This window comes from Orycteropus afer, unplaced genomic scaffold (assembly GCF_000298275.1).
Source record: "Orycteropus afer afer isolate SDZICR_OR568_19922 unplaced genomic scaffold, OryAfe1.0 scaffold00419, whole genome shotgun sequence".
In the NCBI taxonomy this organism is placed as follows: domain Eukaryota; kingdom Metazoa; phylum Chordata; class Mammalia; order Tubulidentata; family Orycteropodidae; genus Orycteropus; species Orycteropus afer.
In genome coordinates this window covers 969,098-980,829 of record NW_006922006.1, presented here as the reverse complement: position 1 = coordinate 980,829, position 11,732 = coordinate 969,098, and the positions used below count along the sequence as shown (strand labels likewise).

The following is an 11,732-nucleotide window of genomic DNA, read 5'->3' as shown; positions in this document are numbered from 1 at the left end:
AAAAAGAAAACACATTAATTTATTTATCTATTTCAATTCCAGTCCTTGGCTGGGTGAGACTCATTCTCAGCATGATTTTTACTTCGCAGTCTCTTTTCTTTCTATAGGAGATGAATTGTTAGCAACATAGCCTGGGAAAACAAATTAGTACCCCTTAGCCATCCCTGTGGGAGCTCTGGTGGCTTAGTCCCTAAGGCATTTGACAGCTAGCCAGAAGGCTGGTGGTTCAAACCCACTAGCCACTCCTTGGAAGGAAGGTTGGGCAATCTACTTCCGTAGTGATACCACCTCAGAAACCCAAGGAGGGGTCACTATGAGTTGGATCTGACTCGACGGCAATGGGGGTTGGGGGAGCCATCCCTGTGTGAGTTTTGGTGGCATAGTGCCTAAACCATTTGACTGCTAACCAGAAGGTTGGTGTTCAAACTCATCGGCCACCCCTCAGAAGGAAGAATGGGTAATCTACTTCTGTAGAGATACCACCTCAGAAACCCAAGGAGGGGTTGCTCTGAGTCAGAACCAACTTGATGGCAGTGAGTTTAGTTTTGGTTTTCTGAGCCATCCCTGCATTACTGTGTATAACTGAGCTGCACTGAGTTGAGAAAGAGGTCCATGCTGATCATGGAAACCTGGGGTGCTGGGACACTGGAATATAGTCTTGAAGCAAGAAGTGGGATCATTACAGGTTTGGTGTAGGAATATTCCCAGAAACTACCTCACCCAACTACTTCAGTGGGACCTTTCCCCTGTGAAAAGCTATCCAGAGGAAGTCAGATTTGGGTCCCATATGTAGAGGTGGGATGGTAATCCCACTTGGTAATTACCCATCAAGTCACTCTGGCACTTGGTCTTCAGTTCTGTGCAGTCCTGACTCTTACCATACTGCTTAAAGGAGTATTTATTCTAACTGCCCATCCACCTGGATTCCTGAATCTGTCTTGATAATCCTAATGCTATATTCTTTCCACCTGTTGGACTTTTATGCAGGTGAGACTGTCTAATTGGCTTCTGCCTCAGCTTCCCACCCTAGTCATCAATTATACGTTGAAAATAGGGTCCTTCCCCTTATCCACTATGTATTTTTTCCTTCAGTTCTGTCAATATTTGCTTCATATATTTTGGGATTCTTTTGTTAGGTGCATATATGTTTATTTATGTCTTCTTGATTAATTGACTCTTCTATTAATATGTAAGGATCCCTGATGGTACAACTGTTAAACACTTGTCTGCTAACCTAAAGGTCAGTGGTTTGAACCCACTCAATTTCTTCACAGGAGAAAAGACCTGTGGATTAGCTCCCACAAAGATTTCTGCCTGGGAAACCGTATGAGATAGTTCTACTGTGTCTTACAGGGTCACTATGAGCTGGAATTGGCTTCATGGCACCCAACAACAGCAACAATAATATGCAAAATTCTTAACTGTCTGTTGCAGCAGTTTTTGACTGAAAGTCTATTTTATCTGATAACAGTTTAGTCACCCCAATTCTCTTTTGGTTACTATTTACCCAGAATATCTTTTCAGATTCTTCACTTTCAAATTATTTGTGCCCTTAGATCTAAAGTGAAAGTCTTGTAGACAGCGTATAGTTGGATCTGCCAATCTCTTCCTTTTCATTGGAGACTTTAATCCATTTACATTTTCAATAATTACTGAAAATAAAAGCTCACTTTTCTTATTTTGCTATTTGTTTTTTGTATGTCTTATTCCTTTTTGTTGTTCTTTTACTCCATTACTGCCTACGTCTGTGTTTAATTGACTTCTTAGTGAATAAATTTTATTTCCTTTTGTGTATTTTTTAAATAGATATTTTCTCTCTGATTACCATAGGGATTACATTCAGGCAACATCCAGAATCACTGTGGTCTTTCTTTGTGGTGCAATACATAGCATGCAGGCATTAAAAAAGAAAAATAGCATCAGTGTCTGTAATGGGCCTTTCAGTAGGGTGAGGTAAGTAGCAATGACTATATCTTCCCTGTACCACTCTCCCTGTACCATGTGTTCTGCTCCAGCCACACTGAGTGGGGCTGCCTACTGTTCCTCAAACTTGAAGAACACACTCCTACCTTGGGCCTCTCTCTGGCTGGTCCCCCAGCCAGGAATATTCTCCCTTCAGGTATCTGCTTGACTAACCCCATTGCTTCCTTCAAGTCTTTGCTCAAATGTTACCTTCTTAATGTGTTTTCTCCCCACCTTCTTATTGAATACTCCCACTTTCTTTTCTCTCTCTTGACTATCTGATTCCCCATCCAGCTTTTTTATTTTTCTGTAACCTTCACTATCTTCCAACACACCTACCTGTATATTACATTTACTAACATTTGCTACTCAGTGATTCTGTTTCTCTTTCTATATTTTCCAGATTGTCCACAGTAAACAAAAATTATTCTATCAAATCTAGGGGACAGAGAATACTTTATTTAAAACATCACAGAGATGCTCTGTGCATTTAATGAGTCTAGTTCCATTTTTCCTTTGTAGTTTAGATTAAGAACTTTCTCTCCACTGCTGTTTCATATATGCCAAGATGGTTTCCAAAAATATAATAAGAAAAAGAAGAAACAGAAACTACCTCACCCAACTACTTCAGTGGGACCAAGCTTTTGACCAACACACTGTTGCAAGGCGAGTTTGGGCTCACATTTGTGCGGGTGTGTGTGACCTGAGCTGCTCTCCTCCTGAGTGCCACTCCAGGCACCTTCAGTGCATTTTGGATATATTTTTAAAATTCTGAAGCTTTTTGTTTTTAAACTTTATTTTTGAGAGACAGACTTCAGGTTTTTTTTTGAAAACATGCTAGAATAATTTGATGCTGTCTTACTTTAATTTCCATTAACTGACAATTATCAAGTCCTTACGGTGCAAGGCACCAGACAATGTGAAGAAGGGATACCAAGGTGATTGTAGCATGCCTCCTTTTCCAAAAGCATCACCTCTCAGGGATAAAAAATGTGCTCCAGGAGTTTAAAGGACAGAGAAATCAATCCTGACTCCAAGGTGACATTTGAAAGCTGGGGTTGAGGAATGCCTGTTTGCAAGCCTTTTTCAGAGGAAGCAGTTTACTCCTGATTCTCAATACTAGTTTTTCTAGCTTCATAATAATTTATATCGATAAAGAATAGGAGTTGTGGAACATGTAGAACCTCTAGGTCAAGAGGACTGAAATTTGTTATTTTGGAATCTAGATAATAGAACACATTCATCCTTCCTGACTTGGGTTATGCTGTCTCTAAATTAGCAAATTTTCATGATTTAAAAATGATATACAAACTCCAGACTGGCTCCAAACCTGCACACAGATATGTCTCCTTCGACATACCTAATAGTACTCACTGACTTAGTCCTTTTTCAAAATTGAATTGTTTTCTAGAAAGTCTTTGATTAAATTCTGCTTTATAGACCTAAAGAACCCTACATTTACCATATACTCTTACAGTTTTTTCCCCTTTTGTTGAAAAAATATAGATAAATTACTAGTTTTCTTTTGTGCTTGAGAATGTCATATCAAATCTGCATGCACTTTTCTCGGAATGATATTTGTAACAAATGTGACACTTGCCCAAGTCCCGTGAGAAAACTGGACAGAGAACAGCTTATGAAGAGAACCACAAACAAGATGATGAAGTTATGCCTGGGAGTCCTTGTCGCCAAGTACATGTGGCTCCGAGGAGCTTATAATAGTGAACAAAAGCCTCTCCCTTTTAAATTACATACCCAGATATTGTCAAAACCTTTTCTGTTTGTTTCCCCAAAAATGAATAGGCAGATCTACTTGGAGAGATGAAAAATAATTATCTCACAGTTAAAAGGCAGCAATTGATGATGTAAAAACTGAAAATATAAAATATTGTTCAAGTAAATAATGAAGAGTTTTAAAATACCTTTTATTTCTGGTCTTCAAGTCCCTTGGCATTTGGAAATTTCTCCTTCACTACTTAATTTTAAAGAAAACAAAAATCAATCTAGTTTGGAGGAGGAATCACCTTCAATTTAAGAAAACATTGAAATCAGTAGCAAATAAAATACGATAAAAATTCAGGCACACAGGCTCTTGAGAAATCAGTAGACTTGACAAGTGATGGAGATCAGAGATGTACTATGGCCGTCCTCTCCTTTTTAGTGGAGCCACTTGAATCGCAGCTTATCTGACAAAATCCTCATTGGCTTCTGAAATATCTGGTAACAGCCATGAAATCAAAGACACTGAAATGTTTGTCCATTCTGAATGAACTGGGAATTTCTCCTTGCTGATTGACAGTCCTCACTGAATGGACCAGGGGCCAGAAGCAAAGGGCCTCATAACATTGTATACTAATTAAATAATTATTTCAACACATATTTATGGATCTACTCTGTACCATGCACTGGTGGTAGCCAATGGCTGCTTGTTTCTCGACCTTGGTCTTAACCCCATCCCAGCTTGAGCATGCAGACCCTCCCTCCTAAGATGGTGACCTTGAGAGAGTTTGAGCATGGCTCTTGATGCCCCACTCTTGTTTTCCCACAGCTTAAGGGTCTGAATGGTGGGAACTGCTGGTTACCCTGAATGCATGTTAATTCCTAGAGCAAATGGACTCATAGTGTCATCCTTGCACCACCTTTTCTGATTTCTCATTTTCCTGGATTGAATGTGGGATCATAAGTTAGACCAACACACTGCAAACCCTACTACATGGGGAATATTTTTAATGTGGGAAAGAAGTATTTGTCCAGGTAGTTGCTGGTCATACTTTGATGGGAAATATAATAGCAAAGCATATTGTGTTATGTGCCATTGAGTCAGCCCTGACTCATAGCGACCCCTCCTTGGGTTTCCGAGGCAGTATCACTACGGAAGTAGGATTGCCCAACCTTCCTTCCGAGGAGTGGCTGGTGGGTTTGAATCGCCAGCCTTCTGGTTAGCAGTCAAGTGCCTTAGCCACTACCCTAACAGACATTTTCATGCAAGGTACTGTTCAAAGAATCAATTGAGTTGTTCCTCAGGAGGAAGTTTCAAAGAGAGTGAAGTTGCTTTGGAGGAAACATGAACCTTTTTATAAGAGGTTAAGAATAGGGGGTCAGCACAAAAGGGGGAGCCCCTCAATGAGATGGATTGACACAATGGTTGCAATAATTGTCTCAAACATAGCGATGATTACGCAGATGGCACAGAACCAGGCAACTTTTCATTCTGCCATGCATAAGGTCACTACGAGTCAGAGCCTACTCAGTGGCATCTTACAACAAGAGCAGGAAGTCCCTGGGTGGTGCAGAAAATTCATGTGCTTGGCTGTTAACCAAAAGGGTGGAGGTTCCAGGCCACCCAGAGGCATTATGGGAGAAAGACCTCCTGAGTTACTTCTGAAAAACCAGCCACTGAAAACCCCATGGAGCAGTTCTCCTGACACCCGTGAGTTCTCCATGAGTTGGAATTGACTCCATGGAGCTGGAACTGGAAGAGTGGGGTAGCCACCTACTGAACCACTGTCCACTCTTTTAAAGTCTTAGGGAATTTTAAACAAAAGAAGAGTGAACTGTAGTATTAAGTATATATATAAGTATAGGCACAGAGAATCAACAAAAGCATAAATGATGGAGAAAGAAGTGTTATAAATCTGGCATCTATATATCAGATTCACTGTCATCACACCCTCAGGAAGCCCCATGGGCCCCTAAGATATCAGAGAACTTCAGCTGTTCCTTTGCTTCCAATGGCCTTCCTCAGACCACCTTTGACATCTTTGTTCCTAAGGGTGTAGATCAGAGGGTTGAGTAAGGGGGTGATAAATGTGTAAACAAGGGCAAATTGACGATCCTCATCCACTGAGGAGCTGGACTGGGGACGCAGGTAGACCAGGGCACAACAGCCATACTGCAGCAAGACCACCATAAGGTGGGAGGAACAGGTGGAGAAGGCCCGGCGGCGGCCTTCAGTGGAACGGATGCGTAGGATGGTCAGTGTGATGAACGAGTAGGACACTGAGATAAGGATGAAGGGGATGGTCAGCACAAGGATGCCGACCACATAGAGGACAGCCTGGTGCACATGGGTATCAGCACAGGCCAGGCGCAGGACTGGAGGAACGTCACAGAGGAAGTGGTTGATTTCCCGGAGATGCCCACAGAAGGGCAACGTGAAGATTAAGACCGTGAGCTGCAAGGAGAGGAAGAGTGCCAGGGCCATGGCACCAACCACCATCTGGACACATAGCTTCCGGGTCATGACAAGGGTGTAGTGCAGGGGGTGGCAGATGGCCACGTAGCGGTCATAAGCCATAACCGCCAAGAGAAAGCAGTCAGCACCTCCAAGCATGAGAAAAAAGAACATTTGGGCCGCACAGCCAGCCAGGGGAATGGGCTTCTGGGCCCCAAAAATGTTGGAGAGCATCAGGGGCACCACGACGGTGGTGTAGCAGATCTCTATGAAGGACAAGTTGGACAGGAAGAAATACATTGGGGTGTGGAGGGATCTCAGCGTGCACACCACCCAGATGATGGCTGTGTTGCCGCAAAGGATCATCAAATAGAGGAGGAGGAAAAGAAGGAAGAGGAGGGCTTGAATTTCTGGGACTGTGGAGAACACACGGAACACAAACTCAGCGGGGCCGGACTGGTTGAGGACAGGGTTCCGGGCAAACATTTTTCCTGCAAAAGAAGAATAGAAATATTTGCTGAGTTGCTCACTTGCTTGAGTAAAATAAAGTTTTGTTTCGGATGTGGGAATTGCCTATTTTACTTCAAGATTTGAATCATAATAAAGGATATGGCATTATTTTCCTGAGAAATCTTCAAGTGTATGTTCCCGAAAACAAAACAAAACAGTCTTCCAAAGTGTCTTTAAGAATCAGAATTTTAAACATAAGTTCATCTGGACTAGTTCTTTGTTTCTGTTTATGATTCATAGATGTATAATTTATTTATTATACAGATAAATTAAAACTTTGGGAGATAGGTTCATATTGATCTGAAGGTCTTAGATTCACAGGGGGACTGATTAAGCACAATTTATTCCAATCATATCCTGAAATTGGCTACTTATTTATTTTTCCTCACTTGAGTATTTTATTAAATCTTTATTTCCTCACTTCAGTATTTTCTTTAATCTTTAATTCAGTTTCTTTACATTTCAATCTTTAAGTGTTAGAGTTCCAACAGACTAGCATGTAAGGGTGCATAGCAGGCAGAGATGGGAGTAGAATTATGTGAGATAAGGAAAGGTGATGAGGAAATGAGAAATTCCGTAGCAGAGAGAGAGAGAGAGAGAGAGAGAGAGAGAGAGAAATGTTTATCTACCTACAAAATAACTAATTTCAGGCAAGTTTGTCTGTACAATATCCTTTTTGTAACAGAAAATTCCAGAAGATGATTCAAAGTATTTTAAGGAAAACAAATTCTGACCAACACAAATTCTAACTCTATACTGAGTCAAGTTGTCATACATGTAGGAGCATTAAAAAACATTTTTTCATATTTGAAAAGGCTCTGGAATGGTATTATTTACATCCTATTCTGAAAACAAGGAGCTCTGGTAGCCTAGTGCCTAAGGCACTTGACTGCTAACCAGAAGGCTGGTGGCTCAAACTCACCAGCCACTCCTCGGAAGGAAGGTTGGGCAATCTACTTCCTTAGTGATACTGCCTCGGAAACCCAAGGAGGGGTCACTGTGAGTTGGGTCCAACTTGACAGCACATAAGAACAACAACATTCTGAAAACAACAACTCCAACAGTTATCTAGTTTGTTAGGTTGTTGTTGCTGGGTGTTGTCCAATCAGCTCCAACTCATAGCAACCCTATGTACAACAGAACAAAACACTGCCCAGTCATGTGACATCATCACAATCTTTGCTATACCTTCACAATCTTTGCTAAGCCCACTGTTGCAGCCACTGTATCAATCCATCTTCTTGAAGGTCTTCTCATTTTTTGATGACCCTCCACTTTACCAAGCATGATATCCTTCTCCAGGAAATGATCCCTCCTGACCACATGACCAAAGTAGGTGAGACAGACCCTGGCCACTCTTGCTTCCAAGGAGAATTCCAGCTGCACTTCTTCCAGGACACATCTGTTCATTCTGCTGGCAGTCCATGGTACTTTCAATATTCTTTGCCAACACCACAACTCAAAAGCATCAACTCTTCATTCTTCCTATTTACTGACCAGATTTCACATGCATATGAGGTGATTGAAAATACCACAGCTTTGGATACGTGCACCTTAGTCTTCAAGGAGACATCTTTGCTCTTCAGCACTTTAAAGAGGTCTTTCGCAGCAGAATTGCCCAGTTCAGTATGACGTCCAATTTCTTGACTGCTGCTTTCATTGGTGTTGATTGTTGATCCAAGTAACATGAAATCTTTGACAACTTCAATCTTGTCTCCATTTATCATGATGCTGCTTATTGGTTCAGTTGTGAGGATTTTCATTTTTTTTTTTTTAATGTTGAAGTATAATCCATACTGAAGACTGTACTTTTTAATCTTCATTAGTAAGTGCTTCAAGTCCTCTTCGCTTTCAACAAGCAAAGTTGTGTTGTCTGCATGTTGCAGGTTGTTAATGAGTCTTCCTCCAATCCTGATGCTGCATTCTTCTTCATATAGTTCTGCTTCTCAGAGTATTTGCTCAGCATACAGATTGAATAAGTATGGTAAAGGATACAATCCTGACACACATCCTTCCTGATTTTAAACCATGCAGTATCCCCTTGTTCTCTTCAAAAGACAGCCTCCTTCCTGGTCTATGTATATGTTCCTCATAAGCATAATTAAGTATTCTGGAATTTCTATTCTTCTCAATGTTATCCATAATTTTTTATGATCCACACAATCAAATGCTTTTGCAAAGTCAATAAAACACAAGTAAACATCTTTCTGATATTCTTTGCTTTCAGCCAAGATCCATCTGATATAAGCAATGATATCCCTTGTTCCACATCCTCTTCTGAATCCAGCTTGCATTTCTGGAAGTTCCCTGTCAGTATACTGCTGCAACCTTCTTTGAGTTATCTTCAGCAAAATTTTCCTTGTGTGTAATATTAATGAGGGAGCTCTGGTGGCATAGTGCCTAAGGCACTTGACTGCTAACCAGAAGGCTGGCAGTTCCAACCCACAAGCCACTCCTCGGAAGGAAGGTTGGGCAATCTACTTCCATAGTGATACCACCTCAGAAACCCAAGGAGGGGTTCCTGTGAGTAGAAATTGACTCAACGGCAATGAGGTGTTTTTTTTTTTTTTTTTTTTTGATTGATATTAATGATATTGCTAGATAATTTCCACATTCTGTTGGATCACCTTTCTTTGGAACGGGTACAAATATGAATCTTTTCCAGTCAGTTGGCCAGGTAACTGTCTTCCAAATTTCTTGGCATAGATGAGTAAGTACCTCCAGTGCAGCATCCGTCTATTAAAACATCTCAGTGGATATTCCATCAATTCCTGGAGCCTTATTTTTTGCCAGTTTCTTCAGTGCAGCTTTGATTTCTTCCTTGAATACCATTGGTTCTTGATCATATACCACCTTCTGGTGATATGATAGCTGAACATAGACCAATTCTTTTTTGTACAATGACTGTGTACCTTTTTCATCTTTTTTTTTTGATATTTCCTGCATCTTTCAATATTTTGCCCACAAAATCTTTCAATACCACAACTTTAGGTTTGATTTTTTTTTTTTTCTTTAGTTCTTTCAGCTTGAGAAATGCCAAGCATGTTCTTCACTTTTGGTTTTCTAACTCCAAGTCTTTGTACATTTCATTATAATAATTGGCATCGTCTTCTCAAGCTACTCTTTGAAATTTTCAGTTCAGCTCTTTTGTCATTTCTTCATTTGCTTTAGCTACTCTTCATTCAAGAGCATATTTCAGAATCTCTTCTGACATCCATTTTGGCTTTTATTCCTTTCTTGTCTTTTTAATGAAATTTTGCTTTCTTCATGGATGATGTTCTTGATGCCATCCCACAATTCTTCTGGTTTTCGGTCATTGGTGTTGAATGAATCAAATCTGTTCTTCAGATGGTCTCTAAATTCAGGTGGGATATAATCAAGGTCATATTTTGGTTCTCATGGACTTGTTCCAATTTGAACTTCCATGTGAGCAATTGATAGTCTGTTTCACAGTCAGCTCCTTGCCTTGTTTTGGCTGATTGATTGTTAGGAAAACCAAAAACCAAACCCACTGCCATTGAATCAGATCTGACTCATAGCGACCCCTCCTTGGGTTTCTGAGGCAGTATCACTATGGAAGTAGATCGCCCCATCTTCCTTCCGAAGAGTGGCTGGTGAATTTGAACCACCAGCCTTCTGGTTAGCAGTCAAATGCCTTAGGCACTACCCCATGAGAGCTCCCTCACCACATCAGAAGACAGGTGTTAGAATTAATAAAAGAACCTCTTAAGATCACACTAATAGTTAAACAATTTCTACACAGTCACCTAATAAGATTAAATACCTTTCTCCTTTCCCTCTGTGAAACATAGTGTCTGGTGTGGACAGCATGCTGAACTGGAGGCTGGTAGACTTCATTCTAGTACATCTGAACACTTCTACTCCCACCAATTGTGGATTTTGCTTGTTGAGAAAATTGTGCTTGTTTCTAACTCTAAATAAGCCATATATACTTGATAATGTAAACGTTAATAAAATGGTGCATAAAAAGTGAAGAGCAGTGTTGAACTATGGATGTTATTCTTTCAAGGACATGAATTTGAACATTTTGGAAATATTTGATGAAAGTAAGGTGCAAACAAATAAAAATTTATGGATGAGTTAGCCAAAGTAGGCCGGACTACTGTCTATGGTTGAGGGAAAAATCATGAAAATCTTGGCTGATTCACCATGCATTTTATTTCAATGAGTGCCCTTACATTTCCAAGGAGCTCTGGTGGTGCAGCATCTAAGGCACTTGACTGCTAACTAAAAGGTTGGTGGTTCAAATCCACCAGCCACTTTGTAAAAGGAAGACTGGGCAATCTAATCTACTTTTGCAAAGATTTACCACCTGGGAAACCCAGTGGGGGACGCTTTGAGTTGGAATCGACTCGATGGCAGTGGGTTTGGTTTGCTTATCTTCCATTTCAATTCCATGTTGTATACTCTGATATTGAAAATTGAAGACAATGATTTGTGAGTGTTGTTCATATAAGAATGACTTCAGTTTGTACTAGTCATCTGACCAAAAGTCACAAAAAAGCATTGGTCCCACTTCCTAAGTTTGGGGTAAGACTAAATATTTATATCTTTTAAGTTAAAAATTTAAAGGATATGTTCATTTGAAAATGAGTTCTCTCTGTAAATAACTTTTCAATTAGTTTATCAAGAACAAAACCCAATTGCTTTGGATAAGAGGGTTTTTCTTTCACATAAAACCCAAAAGTTTTTCTTGATACCAGCAATCATCAACTAGAGAATTTTATTTCCAAAAGCAATACAGATATAAGATATCAATAAATATAGCATGTAATACATAATCAAAATTTAAAGCAATCATTATAGTATTTTTTTTTCTTGATGGGAAAATATTTTAAGAATGTATCTTCAAAGTAATGCAACCATTTGGTGACAATCTGATAAAAGTCTCAACAGGATTTGTGTGTGTGTGTGTGTGTGTTGCTAGAGTGGGTGTGGGTGTGCATAGGTATGTATTTTGTAATGTGATTCTGACGTTCACTCAGAAGAACAATCAAGTGAGAACACAAAGATGTTCAAGAAAGAACAAGGGTGAGGTTTATACTAAAAAAGTGTATTATAAATT

The 11,732-nt window shown here is 40.0% G+C and overlaps 1 protein-coding gene across 1 annotated transcript; it reads right to left on the bottom strand.

Annotated features, from left to right (window-relative positions):
- Nucleotides 1-5,662: 5,662 nt before the first annotated feature.
- On the bottom strand, nt 5,663-6,622 carry LOC103208212 (olfactory receptor 10Q1-like). Its single transcript, XM_007953890.1, has one exon. It carries the CDS (start codon nt 6,620-6,622, stop codon nt 5,663-5,665), a length of 960 nt encoding a protein of 319 aa, XP_007952081.1.
- Between the last annotated feature and the right edge of the window lie 5,110 nt (nt 6,623-11,732).

Bases quoted from the DNA above. Each gene is read 5' to 3' on its own strand.
- LOC103208212 (XM_007953890.1), bottom strand. From the start codon at position 6,622: ATGTTTGCCCGGAACCCTGTCCTCAACCAGTCCGGCCCCGCTGAGTTT.